The 23369-nt window shown below is 35.0% G+C and overlaps 1 protein-coding gene across 1 annotated transcript; it reads right to left on the bottom strand.

Moving 5' to 3' along the window:
- Positions 1–18489: 18489 nt before the first annotated feature.
- Positions 18490–21577, bottom strand: LOC149552066 (coniferin beta-glucosidase-like). The gene is made up of 11 exons (XM_089787536.1): positions 21278–21577; positions 21111–21177; positions 20966–21024; positions 20801–20876; positions 20538–20697; positions 20177–20429; positions 19960–20078; positions 19556–19796; positions 19366–19468; positions 19148–19256; positions 18490–19066 (listed from the first exon to the last, which is right to left on the bottom strand). The coding sequence occupies exons 1-11, from the start codon at positions 21464–21466 to the stop codon at positions 18880–18882; spliced, it is 1563 nt and encodes a 520-aa protein (XP_089643662.1). The 5' UTR covers positions 21467–21577; the 3' UTR covers positions 18490–18879.
- Positions 21578–23369: the final 1792 nt, after the last annotated feature.

A 23369-nucleotide genomic window follows, 5' to 3' on the forward strand; every position in this document is an offset into this window, starting at 1 on the left:
ATTGAAGAGTACAAAATGGATTAAAGAGATGGTGATGATTGGGTACTAGATATTTGTGAAATTGATCATCCGCTACGTCTCTGTTGCTCCCATCTTTTGCATTTCCTGTATAGTCCAAGTTGGTTGACAACACCAGATCAATTTGAATAAATAGTTGTAGTTATATTGAGGAAAGAGTAGAGAGAGGGTACTTGATAAATGTGTGAAGGCGTCCCAAATGCTGAGACCTTTACCTTCTTCTCTCCAAGCACCTTCACACTGTTTCACCAATAAAAGGTTTTAGGGAAAAGAGAAAGGGTGGAGTAATAGAGAAGAACAAATGTGCATTAATGGTGACAGGGGAGGATGTGAAGGAGACCTGATAGGTAGAGGAAGCAGTTCCAAACATGAAATCCGGAGGAAAGTCAGTCCTGTCCAATCCATTACTCGTCGAAACAATACTAAAATGAGTAAATAAAAATGAGTAAATATTTATTAAAGGATAAGATATTATTTAATAAATATTAATAACGGGAGATTAGATGAAATAATGCTAAATTCACTAAAGGTGATAAATTTTAGATATCTACAACAAATAATTAGCCATTGAAAACCATATTTAAAAAAAAAAAATGCTTAATAATCTTTCAATTATTTTTTATATTATAGTAATGTAAATGTCCTAATAATATATAATGTTTCTCATAATATCACATATGACAAGACTATTAAGATTTTCATTGTATTATATTTAACTAATACAAATTGACTATAACTATCGTATTTCAACATCTTACCAAAACATGAACAAAGTCATGATGACAAATAAAAAATATACTAATTGTTGCATACTTTTGTACTTGCAATTATAAATTAATAAATACTAGATAATCAAATTATATTTTAAAATATAATGTCACATAAATAAATAAAATAATTAATAATTAATAATTTAAATAAAATAATATTTAAAAAATAATAACAATATAATAATCTTAGTTTCTATTATACATGAGCCGATAAGGTACATGTATCTTTCCATAAATTCTATTTATTTTATCTATTACCATCTTATACCTACTTGATTGATTTCAATCTTCGCTTGCTACAATGACCATTGAGGATGTTCTATGGCCACAATAATCATGTTACAAATAAGAAATATTTTCCTCCACTACAATCGACAAAGCATAAATTTAGCTTTGAATGGATTTTATATTCTGCTTTTTATATCTTCACCTTTAATTGCTTTGTTACTAGTTATATTGGCCAGTAATTATTTATAAATATATTTTTTTCTTAATGGATTTTCCAAGCTCATACCATTGTATTGTATCAAATGGGTTCGTACAGTGGATGCTTGAGACAATTTTTTTTTTCTTTTGCATTCTGATAAACAAGATCATAAAAATAAAGTAAGTTTGTTTTTTATTAGTTAGTATATCATAAAGATAAAGTCTGATTCAGATTGCTGGTGAGTTATTCTAATGCAACTTTTTAAGTACCGAAGAATTATATTTTTAGCCGATAGGCTATTATAGGTGAGCTTTCCATACGAAACCTATCCGTTTGAAATACCAAACATTATTGGTGATATTTGTATTTGGAAATACCCTCTCAAACAATAAATGCAATTTTGATATTATTTTACTTCCCTAATCATATCTTCTATTTCACTGACCATATTTCTTATGATATCTTTACATGTCTTAATAAATCTTTCACTCATCTGCTAGATTTGTATATTGATTTTTTATGGCAGATATTTACTGTAATAAATTTTCCCTATCCCATCACCTGCATTCTCTATAAAACTCCCAGTGAACCGCATTAAACATCATTCCGTGAATGGTGTAAATAGTACCCCTTTGAATAACATCTGGAATCTCGATTAGAAGGGTTGCTTTGTGAGTTGTCTGTTTCAATTAGGTAAGTCCAGTAATCTTGATCCCTCTAATTATCTTAGGTTTTACTTAGTGTGTTAATAGGACAAATAGGAATGAATTTGAATTATTATCTTAAAAATTGTTTTAATCTATAATTTAGATACCATGAAAAGAAAACATATCTTATTAGCTTCAGTCAATTTTGTAACCATTATTAGCTTCCTAAAATTGGACACAGTCAATGATTGTATATCTAATCTTGCTTCCAACATTCTCTTTCACTATAACTTAAGGGTTGTTATCCAATTATCCCTTAAAAAGGAAATAGAGTAAGTGATTAGTAACTTTACCTTCATAATTTTTTCTATGTAATAAATTTTAGATGAATTTTGGGCATGTAACATTACTAAATCACAAAGTGTCCTCTTCATTTTTTCTTCCCTTCCTATGAATTAGTGATTTGTCGTCACTCTGCATCTATCATATATCCTTAGTATCTTGAGTTTTGTGCAACAATGATTATGGCTAAATCACAATTTCTTCAATTTTATTATGTTTAGTAAGTTGCAAGCTGCTGAACTTTATGGAACCCATCTTATAATTATGCAGTGATCACAGATTTGCAAGACCATGTAATTACTAAGATAGGACTCTGCAAATTAGTAAGACATTCATTACAGTCATCTTCAAACCCAGGTTTGGTGAAGTGGAAATATAAAATGAGCAGATTCCAGTTTGCACTCATTGCAAAAATCAAAACCAGAGCTCGTACCAACACATTCGTCAAAACTTGGTTCAGCTCTGACTTATAAATGTTGTTGGATCATATATTTTCCATCATTATTTTTTATTTAAATTTTTTCTGTATTTCAAATAATTTAGAAAATAACATAAGTATGGGGGCATCGTATAGGTTAGAGCATAAAAAAAAAGAATCATTTGCAGTGCATTCTTACTTTCATGGAGTGCCAAAACAATTTTTAAGAACCTCAAATATTTCAACATTTTATTCGATCTAAGTCTAGGAAAAAACACTCCATGAACCAAGATTTCTCATAGCTCTTGCTGTTATTGAATCTCTAACAATTCTCCTTTTCTTGGATAGTCTCTAACTTGGGTTTCCACCCCTATTTTCTTAGTTTCACCAAATGTGCATACTCCATTTTCATGTGTTCTTCACATTTTGATAAAACATTCTCTTGTTCTTGAGCTCTAAACCTTCCTTCTTCCAACAACATCACTATACACTCCACATAGATCTTCATCCTTGGCCCTTCGCCCCCTTTCTCAATCTCAAATGGCTTCATAAATGAGTTCCCCTATTTTCTGACGATGGGAAATGAAGAAGCTTTGCAACATGGGCTTATCAATGAAGGCAATAAAACTAGAGATAGCACAAATTGACATGATTGCTTGTGCAAGAGGAAATAAATGTGACCCATTTTCAATTTCTCATTTAAATTGAAATTTGTAATCCATTACATAAAAAGAATAACATTTTAATTGGGTCTTATAAATAGATTATTGAAATATGTACAATTATTTTTGCCAATGAAACCTAGATAATTTTTAAGCAGTCCAAAAATTTGGCCTGTTTGTCATATGAAGGGAATGTTACATTAGGAAAGTTTTTGAAGTGTAGATTAGCATTTGAGTTGCAAGCCTTCTCCCATCTTAACTAGGAAGAAAATTAAAATAAATCTACAACTCAAGTAAACATTTTTTCTCGGTTTCATAATAGATGTAACCATAGAACAAAATGTTTCAGAGATGTTTTGGTTTGTTCCTAGAGGTAATATTCTTAGTAGTTTTCTTTAACGTTGAAGCTTATAACTGATTCCTTAAAAGGGATTCATACTTTCTATAGTCCAGTCCACCCATTTTCTACACACTTTAAGCCTTGATTTTAAAGAAATTCTTTTTTCACATGCTCTACTTCAAATTGTTCAGCTAGGACCTCATTCAGAAATACCACTTTGCCACAAAAAAAAGAATAACATATGTATTACTATTATTCAAAGTTAAAGCCATTTTTTATCTGAGAAAGCCCCATATAGACAATGTTGCTCTGCTCTACTTTATCAACCCAATACATTATAATATACCTATGTATGAACTTGATCTACATTCCTCTCTTTTTTAAGAATTCAATCTTGCAAAGATGATTGTGCAAACTCAATACATTGGGTATGCACTAAGTTTTCTGGAGGTTGAGCTTATCAAGAAGCTTGAATTGTAATCCAATCCTTAGTTAAGATGTCTGAAAACTAAGAAGAAGTAGCTCATTGAACTAAGTATAAATTACCTATCTTTTCCTATGTAGAATACCTATCTTATTTCTCCCGTAGGGGCAGTTGTTGTAGCAATTTTAGTGGTGTAGATTTAGGGTTTTATTTTGTGTCAAAATTTGTAGGATAGCACCTAATATTCATACTAATAGATCAGTTCCCGTGAATCAGCTATGTAACAGCTAAATTGCATCTTGTTATACTATTAAGTATGTTAAATAATCACTAAAAATTGTATAATAGTTTTAATTATTAGTTGTATTGAAAATTAAATTAAATTAAATTAAGTTTAGGCCCAATTATGTAAGTCAGGAGATTCCTTTTTTTTTTTGACAGATTTTTTTGGTTACTCGAATCTAGAATTGGAAATTTATTTTTTTGCCACATGTTGGACATGTGTTTTTGAAACTAATATTTTACTAAATGTTTTCAGTCAGCTATGAAAAATACACTCAATTCTATGACTCTTATTGAGATTAACAGTAGCAATGTTCCCCCCCATGTTACCGAATCAGTCACCACAATTAATCAATCAGACTGGTTTTCCTACGAATAGTATTACATATTTTTCAAGTGGAGTTGCTCTTAGTTGCATCAACATACTCGAACATGCAAAGGCAATGTGCTCAATGATTTAATCTGTGTGAGATACTGATGTAATGCTGATGGAGGCAAGTGTCCTCGAGTTTCACATGATGTATGACATGTTAACTAGATATTGTAACTTACTATGTGACATGCATGCAAATGATTACTATGCTCTTGATTGTGCTCCTAATATTAAAGTTGTATTTTAGAATTACCTCAATAATGTGTAGTCTATACCATCTATACCTATGAATATAGTAAATCTGATATTGTACAATAGTATACTTGATAGAGTGTATGTTGCTTTGTACTTTTGTGAGGAAGTGGCCACCTAGACATATTGTTGGCCAAGCATAGGTTTCTTATATGAGCCTTAGTTTGTAGACAACTCTGAACTATGATCATGTGCACACCTTATTGTTTTCTTTGGAAGAATGGGCCACCTATAGCCATGTCCAGTTAGACAAGAGTGTTGAAATGAAGCATATTTTGTAAAGAACTTCAACCTCTACTACTTACATGTATACCAAACTTTTGTGCTTGGTGTATATTGTTTAATATAGTGTTGTCTAAATCATATATTCTGTATATTATGCTTTGTGCATGAAAAAGCAATAAATTTAAATACCCAAAATCTGTATGCTTAGTGATATAGCTATTTGAAACATAAATTCACAATCTGCAATATCTGAAAATAAGCTCAATCATATCAAATAAATATCAAAATAAATCTTCATCAAAGGTAATATGAATTTTAATTTCACTGCAAAATATGTTTACCATAAATTGTACCAATTTTGTGGCTTGAGACTTTAACTATTATAAGGATATATGTGTGAATTTGTTCTTTTATGTTTGCTATTATAGATGTAATATGTTCTTCATAAAAATTTTGTTTTTGTTGTCCTATATTAAGGATAAGCATGCTTCTATTAATTTGCAGAAAAGGTCTTAAAATTAAAAGCATAGTTTTATATTATGTAATCTACATCACCCATATTCACATATCCATAGCTACAAAGCCATAATCCAGTGAGAATTAAACAAACTGAGATGATATACTGATATTGTCAACCCCACCATGCAAGATCTGAATTACTTTTCAAGTATAGTGAAGTCATTATAATAAACATTAAATGATATGAATAGGACAACAAAACACTACTCTTTTGGCCATTTGTGTCACCGTTTATGCTTGTGAACTACTAATTTTAAAGAATAGTAATCTTCCAATCCAACCGCTTCCCACTTTTGTTCCTTAATGTTGGATTTTCACTTTGAAACCAAATATGCCATCCCAATACCAAATCTGTGGAAGTATTTGGAAGTATTAAGAATTTTAATAGTAGTTTTAACTATTGTGCATTGGACAAGCCAAAAGATCTTTATGAACCAGATGGTCAAGATAATTATTAGATTCTTCATTCTGAGACGACACTGTATGCCCATCTCCTCAAAATCTATGTGATCCTCCACAGGATAAGTCATGCATAGCTAAACATTTCGAATGATTCCATGATATTCATATTTAACATGTTCACATATTTTACCCTCTTCATACATACCTCTTCCATTTGACATTGCTTCTGATTCCATTATATACTTGTTGGTATTCATGCTTATATAAATGATGTCGAATAAAATATCTTTCCATGATTTCCTTAATATGTTAAGCACATGATAAAATAATTTCACCATAGCCAAGAATATATCAATGCACCATCCTGCAAAGAAGTTTTCTTAACCCAAATAGGCCCAATAATGGACTTAAGAAGTATTATTATTATTATATATTATTTTTTTATTCATATTGTCAAACAAACTTTTAGATTTCTATATTTATTTTAATTTTTTCAAGTCAATATACTTTCATTATGTGAACTTTAATTTGATCTTTTATTTACATATTTTTTAATTATATATTTATTTTTGGTAAGTCCAATAGTCTTATAGGGGGCTGACTAACCAATTGTAAAAGGCATTAAGAGATCGACAACACAATTAGAAGCCAATAGTGGCATGTTGTGATGGTTAAGTTGTTGTGTTGTTATCCTTGCCATCAAGGTTCAAATCTCATGGGGATGAGGTCCCTTGTTTGTGGCCTCATTGGTTCATAGCTCCAGGTCAAAGCGTTTACCCCTCTTTGAAAATGACAACACAATTAGAAGCAAGGGATTAACAATGTCAAAAATAAATAACTAGCAACTCATTAGAAACACAATTAGTAACCCATATCAAGAGTGGGAAGTCTTGTTCATAGTCAGGGAGGAGAATAAGAGGTAGCATGATTTTTCTTCCCTACGTGAAGAATCATTAGAATCACATTTACAAGGTCAACCATAATATAATCACATTTTTCTTTTCATGATTTAAGCCATCAACACCCTTTATTTTTCATGATATTACTTCTATCAAAACCAATAAACAATTTATATAATTTGGGGTCAATTGAATGGAAAGCCATTTGTAAAATATTAGTGCTACATAGAAGAAATATATATCTAAATTATTAATTAAATTTCTATAAATAAGATTACCATTGATAAGGTCAACCATTATAGAATCACATTGGTTATTCCCATGAATTAAGCCATCAATACTATTCATTTTCATGATATGAATTTTATCATAACCCTCTTTTGGTTCCACATTGTGTTCCATTCTATAAATATCATTATTCACATCATCTTGATATTGAGCTCTCTCTATGGGTATTGTTATTTGACAAAAGTCTCTCTCTCTCTAATAGTAGATGTTATACCTTTCAATTTATCATATGCCTTGGCTAATTAATCTCACATGTTTTGCATGCTCAGGTGCCTTCCAAATAAAACAATTATTGTTGAATCCTCAACAAACCAAAAGACTCACAATAAGGTATTTGTCACACAATATTGTTATTTTTAGGTTGTCTGGATTTATAATATCATTTCTCCATGAAGAAAAATCTTTACATTCGTAATGAGATATACACAGGTATATCTAGTGTGCATTTGTTAACATAATAATGAATATAGTATCAACTATAATAATTGGGTAGGTGCACCAAGTTGTTGTGCCAAAAGGCGGTATAAATGGACACCTTTTTTCTAAAATCAGCAATTTCTAAACTTCAACAAGAATTTGAAGATAGTTACACTCAAAATTTTAAGATATGACAAAAACAAAAGTAGTAGTCCTTTGAATCTAGTTTCTAAACTACTTTTTTTTTTCAAAATGGTTTAGTTTTAAGTCCTCAAAAAGGCAGCCATAGAAAGTGGTATTGTTTATTGCAAAAAAACATAACACAGTACAAAGTGTGGCCCCCCTAAAATTTTAACTTTTTTTTGAAATTCTTTAATCGCTCTGGTCAAAAGTTACTTAACACTGTGTAGTTTATCCTTGATTTTTTGCATAATTTTATAATGTCTATTTTTTTAATGAATTTTTTAACTAGACACATCCCAAAAATGTGAAATATATGTGTGCTCCCCCTAGAAATGATTGAAAACTAATCTAAAATCAAAACTTCTTTTTTCAAATTGTGTAGAATAGAGTCTAGTTTCTAAAAAACTAAGTTGTTGCAAAATTTGATGAACGAGCTAAAATCTATAGCCCAATTAGTACATGTTGATTTTTGACAAAAAATGGACATACATTCAAAAGAAATTATAGATGAAAGGCTTGAAATAGTTCAAAATAAAAATATATTATATGGTTATATAGCTAACACAGAGACCTACAATGTTATGTAACCTGATCTTATTGATGCTCAACCATGAGGAATCTTAAAGGAGAGCACACAAGAAAAATCAATCATTTTTTGTATGTTTGTAGCAAAACACATCTCATACCAGTTTATAGACTCCAAACCTTTGGGTTGGATCTCCAAGGCAAAACCAAGCCTTAGGCTTGGTTTAATGCAAAGCTTTAAATAGTGCATACACCCTATAGTGTGTGTGCGCTATAGTGCACATGCACTATTTAAAGCTTTTTGAATTTTGGCCTCAATAGTGTGTGTGCGCTATAGTGCGCATACACTATTGAGACCTAAATAGTACATAGAGAGGGAAGAAGAGACACAAAGAAAGAGCAAGAGAGGGGGGGATGGTTGTGTGTGTGAGAGAGAGATAGAGATAGAAAGAAAGTAGGGGATGGGAGAGGGGAGAGAGAGAATAGGGGATGGGAGAGAGAGGAAGTGAGAGAGAGTAGGGGTAGCAGAGAGAGTACGAGATGGGAGAGAGAGGAAGTGTGAGAGAGAGTAGGGGTGGCAAAGAGAGAGTATGGGATCAGAGAGAGAGATTGAGAGTAGGGGATGGGAGAGAGAGGAAGTGTGAGAGAGTGAGTAGGGGTGGTAGAGAGAGTATGGGATGGTAGAGAGAGATTGAGAGTAGGGGATGAGAGAGAGAGAGAGAGTGTGTGTGTGAGAGAGAGGAGGATAGGAGTGCATGTGTGTGAAAGAGAGAGAGTAGGGAATGGGAGAGGGGGGAGAGAGAGTAGGGGATGTGAGAGAGAGAATACGCGGTAGGAGAGGGAGTGGGAGAGGGAGAGAGAGGGGGGATGGAAATGTGTGTAAGAGAGAGAGAGTAGGGGATGAGAGAGAGTGTGAAAATGTGAGAGAGAGTAGGGGGTGGCAGAGAGAGTAGAGAGGGGGTGGCAGAGAGAGAGTAGAGAGGGAGAGAGAGAGAGAGAGAGAGAGAGAGAGTAGGTAGTAGGAGAGGTAATGGGAGAGGGAGAGTGAGTGAGAGACAGAGTAGGAGATGCGAGAGGAGAGAGGGGGAATGGGTGTGTGTAAAAGAGAGAGAGTAGGGAATGGGTGTGTGTGTGTGTGTGTAAAAGAGAGAGAGTAGAGAATGGGAGAGGGGAGAGAGATAGAGAGAGTGGGGGATGCGAGAGAAAGAGAGTAGGATATGGGAGAGGTATGGGAGAGGGAGAGAGAGGGAGATGGGAGTGTGTGTAAGAGAGAGTAGGGGATGGGAGAGAGAAAGTAGAGAGAGAGAGAGAGAGAGAGAGAGAGAGAGAGAGAGAGAGAGAGAGAGAGAGAGAGAGAGAGACATAAGGTAGTGGGAGAAGGAGTGGGAGGGAGAGAGAGGGGGGATGGGAGTGTGTATCTATGAAAGAGAGAGTTTAGGGGATGGGAGAGGGGAGAGAGAGAGAGAGAGAGTAGGGGATGGGGGAGAGAGAGTAGGAAATGGGAGAGGGAGTGGGAGAGGGAGAGAGATAGGGGGAATGGGAATGTGTGTAAGAGAGACAGAGTAGGGGATGGGAGAGAGTGTGAGAGTGTGATAGAGAAAGGGGTGGCAGAGAGAGCTCATACGAGATGGGAGAGAGGGAGAGTGAGAGTAGGGGATGGGAGAGAGTATGAGAGAGAGTAGGGCATGGGAGACAAAGAGTGAGAGTAGGGGATGGGAGAGAGAGAGAGAGAGAGAGAGTAGAGAGGGAGAGAAAGTACTTGAGAGAGAGATAGTAGGCAGTGGGAGAGGGAGAGAGAGGGGGGGATGGGAGTGTGTGTGACAAATCTAGAGAGTAAGGGATGGGAGAGGGGAGAGAGAGGGGGATGGGAGTGTGTGTGTCTATGAAAGAGAGAGAGTAGGGGATGGGAGAGAGAGAGTAGGTGGTGGGAGAGGGAATGGGAGAGGGAGAGAGAGAGGGGGAATGGGAATGTGTGTAAGAGAGAGAGAGTAGGGGATGGGAGAGAGTGTGGGAGTGAGAGAGAGAGAGAGTAGGGGGTGGGAGAGAGAGCTCGTACAAGATGGGGGAGAGAGAGAGAGAGAGAGAGAGAGAGAGTAGGGGATGGGAGAGAGTGTGAGAGAGAGTAGGGGATGGGAGAGAGAGTGAGAGTGAGGGATAGGGGAGAGAGAGAGTAGAGAGGGAGAGAGAACTTGAGAGAGAGAGAGAGAGAGAGAGAGAGAGATAATAGGTAGTGGCAAAGGGAGTGGGGGGAGAGAGGGGGGGTGGGAGTGAGTGTGTCTGTGAAAGAGAGAGAGTAGCGGATGGGGAGAGAGAGTAGGTGGTGGGAGAGGGAGTGGGAGAGGGAGAGAGAGGGGGAATGGGAATGTGTGTAAGAGAGAGAGTAAGGGATGGGAGAGAGTGTGAGAGTATGTGAGAGAGTGGGGGTGGCAAAGAGAGAGAGTGAGAGTAGGGGATGGGAGAGAGTGTGAGAGCGAGTAGGGGATGGGAGAGAGAGATTAGAGAGTAGAGAGTGAGAGAGAGAGAGAGAGAGATAGTAGGCAGTGGGAGAGGGAGTGGGAGAGGGAGAAAAAGAGGGGGGATGGGAGTGTGTGAGAGAGATCTAGAGAGTAGGGGATCAGAGAAGAGAGAGGGGGGGATGGGAGTGTGTATCTATAAAAGAGAGATTTTAGGGGATGGGAGAGAGAGAGAGAGAGAGAGAGAGAGAGTAGCAGATGGGAGAGAGAGACTAGGTGGTGGGAGAGGGAGCGGGAGAGGGAGAGAGAAGGGGGGATTAGAGTGTGTGTAAGAGAGAGAGTAGAGGATGGGAGAGAGTGAGCGAGAGTACGGGGTGGCAGAGAGAAAATAGGATGGGAGAGAGAGAGAGAGAGAGAGAGAGAGAGAGAGAGAGAGAGAGAGAGAGAGAGAGAGTAGAGGGAGAGAGAGGGGGGGATGGGAGTGTGCGTGTGAGATATAGAGAGTAGGGAATGGGAGAGGAGAGAGGGTGAGAGAGAGTAGGTGGTGGGAGAGGGAGAGTGAGAGAGAGAGAGTAGGGGATGGAAGAGGGGAAGAGGGGAAAGATCAATAACCATCTTCATCTTCGCCAAAGGCTTCCACTCCAATAGGGACAAGAAAACCAACATGAAAATCATCCACATCTGCATCATTATGTCAAACACCAGAATGTCAACCATCCAATCAGCATGCTCACTCCCAAGAACAAACTAAACATAATGCTTCAACATCAAATCCTCATCCACAGTAGTAACTAGTGAATCCACACTAGCAAAAACAAACTCCACATTAACAACAATATGTAGATCTCCATCAACACATTCCAAACTCATAACACTAGCAATCTCATTGCTCACAACAAGATCCTCTGCAACATACAACTCATCACCAATGGCAACTGGATTATCCATGACTAATTTCTCTACAATCTCCATGTCAGACAGAACCAACTAATCATGAAAACCAATCTCCATCCCAGCATCAACAAGGTTAGGAATATCCTCAGCAACAACCTCAAGTTTCTTTGCAAGTTTTGTATCAAACTCCACAAATTGATCAGAAAAACCAACCTCTTCCACCTCAACCTTTCTATGTCATCTTTTCTCTTGAAAATGTCTTCTAACTAGCTAGACAACTCTCTTCTGAATCGGTAGACTCCAGCTCCACAAAAATCCACGAAACTCCTTCCTCACCTCGTCCTTAACTCGATCAGCCAAGCTAGCCTCAAACTGAGAAAACATCTTTAAAAACCTCCTCTCCACCACATCATGGAGATTCAAAATCATCTCAAGGTCCAATCCTCTCAAAGCCATCTTCCAAGATCTTTGTAAACCCTTTACATCAAATCCTTCCCACTCTCCTTGTGATAATCAAATTGTTTGCAATTCAGATCACAACCCGCCACCTCACACAAATAATCAGGAACCACATCACAATGGATGTGCAATTCACAAACTCTCTATGATCATGCCTCAACAAGATCAATCTTCCATATTTTCATCCATCGATCCATCTACAAGCCCTCTATAATTTGCAAGTCAAAACAATGATCTGCCACCTTGCAATGAAGAGATCTAGGACTCCAGAAAGAAAATCCACCACCAGATCAAGATCTTCTCATATCTACTTCTCCAACCCAAGTCTTGGTACAAACTACCACAACTTCAACAATATGTCTACACACTCAGGAACAACCTTCACTCTAATACCACCTAATGTAGTGCAAGGCTAGAGAATCTGCAAAGGAGATGTCCTAGCCCCCAGCAAATAAACACACTATGGAAACACAACACAAGATAACAATAATGCAAGATCTAATACCAAATCACAACTCTTTATTCATATAATAATTGTTTACATGCAATATGCTCGACTGTAAGGCCTTCTATGTTATGGCCAAACACAACAACAATTACAATAATAGTTCTGCAAGATTCCTCAAGATCTAACTCAATCCTAGCTAGTCTAGATCTATAACATAACAAAAATCTAGTAGAAACCTCCAAGATCTCAACTTGTGCTCGCAAGCCACCAAACAACCTCCTTGTTTCTAAACTGCAACAACTAGCTCTTCCCACAAACACGCAACTCCACCATAATCCTGCTATAAACTACCTCACATTCAGCGCTCTATCCATAGACTTGGGAAAACTTTCTCTTCAGCTACTCTCTAGACTCACTCCTCTGAAATGAATGAATCACTCCATCAATGAATGCCTAAAAGACTCCACGAAACCCCCTACTTATATCCAACTAAGCCACAAGTTGGCCTAGCAATTACAAATTAAATAAACCCCATGCATTAAGTGCATATTTAAGCCACAAGTTGGCTCACAACAAACATTAAATACAAAACATTAACCCTCATGTTAATCCCTAGTTAACACATGATAACCACACAAAATACTTAAGACAAGCCCCAAGTTTACAAACAAGATTAAATGCAATAAGAGAGATAACTAAGACCACAAATAGTTCCACACAAACTTCCAAATCAATCCACAACACGACCACATGCTACATGCATAAAATACACCAAGAACTCCAGTAAGCACCAACACAATACCGAGTGATAAGAGACTCCCAAGCATCATCGAGCTTCCACAAACATTACTGAGTTCCAACACATGTCAAGCACAAAAGACCATGCCAATCTCAAAGACCATGCCGAGCTCCAAGACAATGTTGACCTCCCAGACCATGCCGAGCTCTAAGACCATGCTGAGCTCCATAGATCATGTCAAGCTCCTAAAGCATCTCAAGCACCAATCCTTCGACCGAGTACCAATCGTAGCACTAGCCAAAGAAACTACTGAGCCTCCTCCCACGAACTCCAAAGTAGTCACCAAGCAAACCCAAGATGCTCTTGCATCAAAAATGGATTTACAAATAAGATTTTTAAGTCCACTCATTTAAGAGATTTTCTTGTACAATTGTTAGAGAGTAACAATGGAATGATCTGGAAAGTAATGCAACTTCCTTTTTTTTGTTTCGAATCTCTATTTTTCTCATTCTTTCTCCTATGTTCTTCCTTTTTCTTCTTTCTTTCTAATCCACTCACATACCCATCAACTTTACACTTTACTTGTTAGATTCCTTCTATCTTCTCCTTGACAAATGACTTGATCAAAAACACTAAATATCTAGATCATCCCTTAAATAGATAGGTTATTTTTGCATCACTAGGTTCTTTAAAAAAAAATCACTTAATCATAACCATTGAAGCATTCTTGAGCTTAGATACATTGAATCTAGACAATTAGATATCACATTTTCTCATTGAACATTGAGCTCCTCATCTAATTAATATATCTCTATCATCATATCTTCTTTAAATTTCTCCAGCCATAGATCTCATAAAAAACTTCATCTATATCTTAGAAACTTCTCAAACAATCCATATTTTCATAAAATGTTGGCGGGTAAAAGTACAAAGTTGTGTCACCTTTCAAGCTGACTTATCAAAATGACTGAATTTGAATATTTCCATCTAAAAATAAATTGTGTTCAAACATATGATCTAGATAAATTCATTCTAGCTAATTTATATAGGGCTTCACACTTATCCAATTGGAAGTGTCTATTAAATGCATTTTTTATAGTAGTTTGTATCCAATTATTGAAGAAATAAAATTATTTTAGAAAAGTGGCATTTCAATAAATCTTTCTATTTTTTATGACATTTTCTTAATAACAAATAAACACCATTTTATAGAGCTTAGAGTCAAGAATATTCTCCTATAGAGTTTACAGTGTTTTAATTAGATATAGTGTATTATAATTTAAAAAGCATACAAGCATATATTTAACACTCGAAAATATGTCGGTTTGGAGAAAAAATATATATTAAATCATATCAAAAAAATTGAAAAATTATATGACGTTCTAGAGGACAAAGTCCATTTCTAAAATGTATAATTTTTCTCCTTTTCAGAATAGATTTGTTTTGAAAAATGTGGTGAGAGATGAAAACTATTGATTTCAGGTGAGTTGAAATTTGAATCATTATAAAAGAGAAAATATAGGTCTCAAGCCGATTTTTATTGTTGATTGTTCTAGCCATATATGTTATCTATAACATACTCTGAGATCAAAGCGAAATAAGTTTATTTTTATATAGTTTTGTGGTGGGAACTAGACCCTAATTTTTAGTAGCTAAAAAATCATCTATAAAAATTAGAAATATATATCAATTCTTATTCAAAATAATTATTAAAAATTATAATCCTAAAATTCATCTATTTCTACATATTTCATTAGTTTACTTCATTTTCAAATTCATAATAATAATACCAATTTTATGTCATTGAAGGTGAACAATCATACTTTTTGTTAGCCTTTTCCTTTACAAAAGGGTGACACGGGATTGTGCTTTTATCCTGGCCTTCAATTGAATCTTCTTGAAAATGGTCTTTTTTCCCTTGCTCGGTTAACACTACACTTTCTTGATCAATATTAAACTTTGTTAACATTTTTTTCTCTCAATTAATACTATTTATTCTTCATTCACTTTCCATATACTTGGTGACAATTGTGGTAGATCAATCACAATTAGTCCTTCATTTACCAACCTCACCAACTAGGTTGGTGCAACCCACTATTTCTTTGTCTTTGCACTCCATGATTTCTTTTTTCCTCTTTGTTCACCAAAATATCAATAATATAAATTGTCAAAGTCTAACTCATCAAGTGCCATCAAAATCCCTCATACTTATTAATACTTTCTTCCATTCCATTCTCTTTACAGATCTTCTTGATTAATCAACACTACATTCTTCAGATGATTTGGCACCTTACTAAATTAGCATAATGTCTACCTATCCAAGCTTGAAATCAATGACAACATAACAATTGATATGACTCCTTCACATACAATTTCTCCCATATCTTCAACATTATCAGCTGGGGCTAACTTATTCCTCGATAAATATGATTAGAGTACCGCAAATCCAAATATCAAACATCATTCACACTATTCTAATCTTTTCCAAAACTCAAAATTAGATTACTTGAGGAAGGTTTTTTATTTTGTTGATCCTACAATCTTTCTCAAAATATTCATACCTATCACAATGATAGCATTAATGCTATTTTAAACTAAATATGCATTTGCCTCTTCCTCCATCACCACCTTTTCTTCATTTGGTTTTTCTTAAAGAATTCTAATTTTCACCCCCTCCTTGGCCTTTATTATTGTTAGAATTGCTACTAGCAACATCATTCTTTAAAATTTGCAATTGAAAAGAAAAATTCATTTCATTGGCATCTGTAGAGGAATCCTTTAACCTATCCTCATGTGACATGAGAGATCCAACCATTTGATTATACTATGAGGTGGACATATCTTTTTTCTCTTCCATAAAAATTGCTACATTATTCCATCTTGGAGTTAAAGATCTCAATCTTCTTGGCTCATACTTTCACCTAAAATGGTCAATTTATTAACCAAGCCATTGGTTATTAGAAAAAGTATCTCACATTCTCAACTTCCTTCATTCTTAAATTCTCTTTTAAGGTCTATATCTTGACAACCTTAATCTAATCATTATCATGGTAAGCATCTTTTAGAATCTTCTATGCCTCCTTAGTTGTCTTTGCATCATCAATTCTAAGAAATGAGTTCTTATCAAGAGCCATTTATATGTGAAATAGAGCCATTGCATTTTTTTTGCAGCTTCCTTCGTAATTCTTCTTTCATTAGCTTGAAAATAATCCCAATTACTTGGATCCACATACCTTGATTCAACAATATCACACAAAAGTATTTGCATGTAAAAAATGCCTTCATCTTAATCACCCAATATTTATAATCAACCCCATTCAATTATAGAACTGACAAAGTATTTTCCATGATGAAGCCTTGAAACACTTGATGCTTTGATACCAAATGTAGAATTCAAACACCAACAAAAGTAAAATAAAAGAAAAATTACAAAAATATTAAACATAAAGCTATACAGATTATGCTCTGATATATTTAAGTAGAAAATGTATTTTATTTCATCATGAAATCAACTATTATTAACAAACTTGAAGAACCTATGAAACATATGGTGAAGAAATTCAAACTAAACTACATGTAACAATAAATCTCTTTATCCAAATGCATCCTAAAATGGTGATAATCCTACACTTGAAATACTCCTACATGATCACATGTTATTATCAAAGTAAGAAACTTAAAAAAGATTGTTTTGTTAAACTATTGAAAACTGTCAATAATCATGCATTGATAAATCACTAATTATTACACATGATCATCTCAAATCTAAACTATTTGCAATCTAGAAGAATGGTGGTGAAACTAGAGTTTGAAATCCATGAACAACATCAATCTTCGGATATAGTTAGTTCCATGTCAAGTATAAATTTTGGATTTTTTAAATCTAGATCACATTTGGCATGAATGGTTATTTTATTCAATTTTCTCAAAAACATATCCAACTTTATAAGGGTTTTTTGTATATTGTTATTACCAATCTCTATTACAATTAATATATAATAGAATTATACCTTTTGCCCAAAAAAACTTATAATAATTTTACAATTATATATATATAAAAGTGTTTGATATATTAAAATATTTGTTGATAAATTGCAATTGAAATAAGAGACGCAATGTGTCAAAGTTCTCGCCTAAAGCTTATATTGTTTGAAGTGTAAAATTATAAAAGATTTAGAAGAAAATGAACAATATACTAGTGTAGTGTATACAAAATTTTTATTTAGCACAAGAGAAAGGGGGCCACACATTTGATTTCTCAAAGGGTAAGATAAGTCATGGAATTGCTAAATTGTTTTAATCCCAACTCGGTATAAAACGTATGTTTCCAACTATGCTTTTAAGATATTGCTTGAATTTGGCAAAGTTAAGTGATCTACTATACGAATTAATAAAGTAATATATATATATATATATATATATATATATATAGTAAATTTTGTTTAAAGTAAAATAAATTAATAGTTGAAATAAATTGAAAACAGATAAGAGATATTTATTTTTAAATTAATGATTGCAGAATTAAGCATTTATGTTCATTAAAATTCTAATATTAATATTGATAATAATATAAAATATAATTTAATTATCAAGTCATAAGTTTTATATAATAAAATCTAATATAATACTTATCTACTTTATATTTGGACATGTTACAAGACAATTGAAAAGAGTTTATAATAAAATAAAATAAGATAAGGATAAATAATATTGTCATTAATTCACAATAAATGTGCAATTTTCCATGCCTAAAACAAGACTTGTATTATATGTTAAAAAATCTCTATTTTTTGTGGGAGAAAATTAATGTTTAAGCTTACCAAAAATATGATTGAGCAATCAAATTGAAGAAAAGTAAGATTTATATAATCATATAAAATCAAAAATAATTATAAACTACAGTAGTTGCATTGATTCTTTGATATGATTAGTTAGTTTAATTCTAAAATTAAACTAATAATTCTTACCTTTTTAAGGAACTAATAAGATCACAAATTAAAAAAACGTGATTCGAAACGTGAAAGCCTATCTACTCTCTACTATAAATTTGAAACTTTTTTCCCGTCCAATAATTTGAAAACACTTATACAAATATAAAGTAGGTATATTGCACATCCTAATATTTTGGGCATATATTTTTCTTTTGGGGAGGTGGGGGACACGTCACCATCGTATCAAATGACACAATTTGTTTTTAGAACGTACGGTCATCTCTGGGAAGTGGTAAATACAATGCAAAACTGAAGTGCAAATTCCCTGGTAGAAATTCTCGGCGATCGGTTGCGTAAATTATCCATCCTTGCTCGATCTTAGTTGTACGGACTTTTTTGGGTTTTGGGATTGTTGGATGATTACCTGAAATTATATTACATTATGTTTCGTTTACATCTTTTTCTGGCATTAATTTTTTCCTACTTTCATACTCTTCTGCTTCCATTCTCCTGGAATCTGGGGCTCGATATTGTAGTTGTGGTTAAATTGTGCTGCTTTTCATGTCTTTCTGAAGGAGTTGCTTTACCCATTGAGCTGATAGCTTGGGATATCTGTTCTGAGATAGCTTATCCACATAATATAGCCCAAATCTCATTGTGTACCCAAATCGCCACTCAAAATTATCTAGAAGAGACCACATTAAATATCCTCGCACATCTGATCCATTCCTGCCATACACAAACAAGCCGATCCCATGTTACTGAAAAATAAATCATATAAGTTAAACCGCGCTATGCAAGAATGATCACCTGATTGCCTTTGCCAAGTAATTCAGGTTATCACTGTGGAAATGTATTCTCCTCACGTCTTCCAAAGCTTCTTGTAAAGTCACTGAAGAATCTCTCGATTCTGCATAGCCTGTTCAACCATTTATAGACATCAAGGTTTAAGGACATTTTAACCTTTAGATAGTGTTTGCTGTGGAGCTCTTACATTCAAAGTTTTCTTACAAAACTGAATAGTCTACCGTTTTCAGTGATAAAAATAGGAGGCTTCTTGTAGATTTGTGTCACATATTCCACCATATTCTGCATTCCACGAGGCACAACATATAGGCCTCCCATTCCTGTCTGAAGACAAAACAACACGGACATATCAGGCGTTTGGCCAAAAACAGGCAATTTTCGACTTTAAAAAGAGAAGTGTGAACTTCTTACTGGTTCTCCAATGTGAATTCCTTGTCTTTCACCAGTCAGATAAACCATGGAGTCTGGGTAAAAGTGTGTGGTAGAATCGAGGGAAGGAATAGGGGCACTGCTTGCATACAAGGTTGTGTACTGGTTTAACCCAATGAAATCGAATGATCCTGCTACCTTCCCTGAAATAGCTGGTAATCGTGATCCCAATCTTTCCCGCATTTCACTTGGGTAATTTCCCAAAACAATTGGATCCAGAAACCTGCATTTAATTTAATTTAACAGCTCGCGACGGTCATCAGTTGGAAACAGGAACAAGATTTAGCAATGGCAGGGGTGATCTCAATAGAAAACATTTTATACAGCATCTAACTTAACAGACGAGATTCCCAAATTAAATTGGAGGCATCGATTCGAATACCCACCATCGAATATTGAATGCTAGGATTCTGTCGACAGCTGCTCTGTCATCAGCAGTGTCTTCCAAGGGTTCATACCATGGCGCGCTCATCACAAATCCGATGGATCCCCCTTCAATATTTTTCTGAAAAGCGTTGCAGATATGGAAGCCCGAGTTAGGATTCAACAACACCCAACAAACTAATTTCCACATGGGAGACCTGGAAGTTAAAGGAAAAATACCTGATATTTGGTCCTATACGTGTTTACCGCAGCTGCATGGGCGAGCAAAACATTGTGTGCTGCAACATACGGCTCAGACATGGAATTACCAGAATCGCACTTTCCGAAAGGCAAAGAACATCTTTTGGGAGGAAATAGTCCAGCGGTGTAGCCCAGTGGAACAAAAAGATTTGGCTCGTTCATTGTAGCCCAGTATTTTACCCGGTCACCAAATGCTTTGAAACATATATCCGCGTAGGCTTCGAAATCCATTCTACAGAAAAACAGGTCAACATATGTAAGCGACTTTCAGATTTGAACGCATCTGTTTTACTGTTTAGACTTTGAAATAGACGGGATAGAAATCTTAGAGATTGCATACATTATCTTTATACTAAGCCATCCACCGTAGGAGTCTTCAAGTGCTTTAGGAAGGTCGAAATGAAATAATGTAACGAATGGTTGAATCCCACTTCGAAGAAGGGCATTGATAAAGTTATTGTAATACTCAATCCCAGCCTGGTTGACTTCACCGTTACCATCTGTAAAGTGTAAACATAACAAGATAGCTTTCAAATTCTATTTGTCATTGTTCAATCCCCTTTTCCATTTAGATTCAAAGTGGAGAGGCGAGGAGCAATGTACCTGGAAGGATTCGAGACCAGGATATGGAGAATCTGTAAGTGTCTAGCCCAAGTGATGCCATGAGCTCGATATCTTCCTGTGTTTATTAATCATGGTCACTAAGCATACAAGATGAGAGAATTGAAGAGTACAAAATGGATTAAAGAGATGGTGATGATTGGGTACCAGATATTTGTGAAATTGATCATCCGCTACGTCTCCGTTGCTCCCATCTTTTATATTTCCTGTATAGTTCAAGTTGGTTGACAACACCAGATCAATTTGAATAAATAGTTGTAGTTTTATTGAGGAAAGAGTAGAGAGAGGGGACCTGATAAATGTGTGAAGGCGTCCCAGATGCTGAGACCTTTACCCCCTTCTCTCCAAGCACCTTCATACTGTTTCACCAATAAAAGGTTTTAGGGAAAAAAGAAAGGGTGGAGTAATAGAGAAGAACAAATGTGCATTGATGATGACAGGGGAGGAGGTGAAGGAGACCTGATAGGCAGAGGAAGCAGTTCCAAACATGAAATCCGGAGGAAAGTCGCTCCTGTCCAGTCCATTACTCGTCGAAACAATACTAACTAATAATAACAAGCAAAAAAACAAACAATTCATGACTCCCATGTTTCCGCCCAAAGAAAGATTCGTTGGTTGCAGAGCAGATGCGAGGTCGCCGAGATGCATGAGAATGCAGAGAGAAATTGGGACTTGTTAAGTTATATAGAGTAAATTATGGAGATGCAACATGGGACCAGTTAAAACCCATCCAATTTTGGGACAGCTTATACAGCAAATTTCTTGTGCTTGAAAACGTTTTTTTAAAGAAGATGGTTATTTAAACGTGGCTTCGTTGCAAAGAGTAAAGTAGTCACCATGGAATCCCACACACCCAACGTGGAAGTTCTGATTCGGCCCTCTGAAGATTAAATAATGCATTTAATATAAAAGTGAAAAGAAAAGAAGAAATGAGTGAATGTATATTAAAATTATTGATACTGCTCTTTCGCTTTCACTTGCAGGTTTGGACCGATTTTTGCTTATTATTTACTCGCATTGGTAAAGATAAATGGAGCACAAAATTCCGCCAGGTGGAGTCTGCATCTCCATCGCTCGTTTTCCAAGAAAATGAGACTGCATCTCCATAAATCTAAACTTTGCCAGATACGCTAACTAATTTACCAACCTCGACTGTGGCGACTATCGTTTACCTTTTGCTCTTGGCTCACCGCGTCATTCCTTCACGAGCTCTGTCTTCCAGTGGATGTCTTTGTAAAGTGCGCGGGTCCTTGTTCAACAATACCAATGAATGACTTTCTGTGGCATTTTCGTTTGTCGGGCACAAAGCAGGAGCTTTACTCATGTTTATGTATGGATGTGTTTCGTTGTTGGAATATTATTTAGGAATTTGAAATTTGGAATTTGGAAGTTTAAATTAGGGTTTTTGGAATTTAGTTTAGGATTATTTGGTTTAAATCAAAAAATATTTGATATACCAAATTTTTTATTCTAGATCTGTTTGGTTCAAACCCAAAAATCTATCATTCCATATCTAGAACAGTTAAATCTATCTAGGAGACATGCATTTTTTTCATGCTTGCTTGTTGTCCACTTCATAGTTTCTAAATTGCAATTTGTGATGTAATGAATGTGGCAGCAAAATTCATCGAGACATTTATGCTCATATTTATTGCCATAACGGTGCCCCTAATTAATGAAAAGAATGGAGAAAATAAAACCATGTTGACCCTGGCATTGTCATCTAGTTTGATTATGATGATCATCATATCCTCAACTAGAGACATCTCTGCAGTGCATCTCAATCCTTCCTTCGCCATTTCCTTCGTTGTTCTCCTCCATTTTCCACAAATTCAAGTTCCTCTCTGTTAGAAATTAATGCTCTAGCCCACTCGTCATCAATCAATTATAACCAAATTGTTGTTTGGTTATTCAAAACTTGCCAACCTGTTAGACTACCCAATCAACTATTGAATCAACAATTAGTGTTGTCTCAATTGATATGGTGGACTCCTTCCACCCCTAGCTTGTCTTTGCCATGTTGAAGACCTTGTTACATTAACAATCTATTTCCAATTCGTTTTATTGATGTACGCATTGATTATAAATTAATGAAATGGGCCTATGATCATTAAGCCCAATTTGGGTTTCTAATATGGAATTTGAGCAAATATGATCTTGCAGCAATGGACAGTGGGCTAGGTTTCATTATAGATCTCTTCAAAAAATGCATAGGAGCTTGTATAGAGTTGCAGAGGAAAATTAGAGAAGGTGCATCTAATAGATAAGGCAAAGCTATTTGTAGCAAAAAAAATTGTGGGTATGAAAAAACGAGCAGTACATGTTATCATTGTTTCAATAAATGATTTGAGTAGAGACATGATAACTCTACAGGCAAATGTGGATGTGATAAATCTTTACAATCATGATCTCCCTACTTGTGATATTTCCTACAAGCTGCCATATGATTTTATGCTTAGTATTTTTGGAGATCTTGGAAAACAATGGGATTCTAACTACTTGTGAGAAGTTGGGCTCACCATGGACATTCCCATTGTCAGCATTTTTACTC

This window comes from Cupressus sempervirens, chromosome 6, assembly GCF_028749045.1.
Source record: "Cupressus sempervirens isolate cs-2001-9-10 chromosome 6, ASM2874904v1, whole genome shotgun sequence".
NCBI lineage: Eukaryota > Viridiplantae > Streptophyta > Pinopsida > Cupressales > Cupressaceae > Cupressus > Cupressus sempervirens.

Excerpts from the sequence above, each read along its gene's own strand:
- LOC149552066 (XM_089787536.1), bottom strand. The coding sequence starts at position 21,466 with ATGCATCTCGGCGACCTCGCATCTGCTCTGCAACCAACGAATCTTTCT. Across the intron at positions 20,698-20,800 it reads CTGGTCTCGAATCCTTCCAG|ATGGTAACGGTGAAGTCAAC; the intron begins GTACATTGCTCC and ends TACACTTTACAG. Across the intron at positions 19,797-19,959 it reads CTAGCATTCAATATTCGATG|GTTTCTGGATCCAATTGTTT; the intron begins GTGGGTATTCGA and ends AATTAAATGCAG.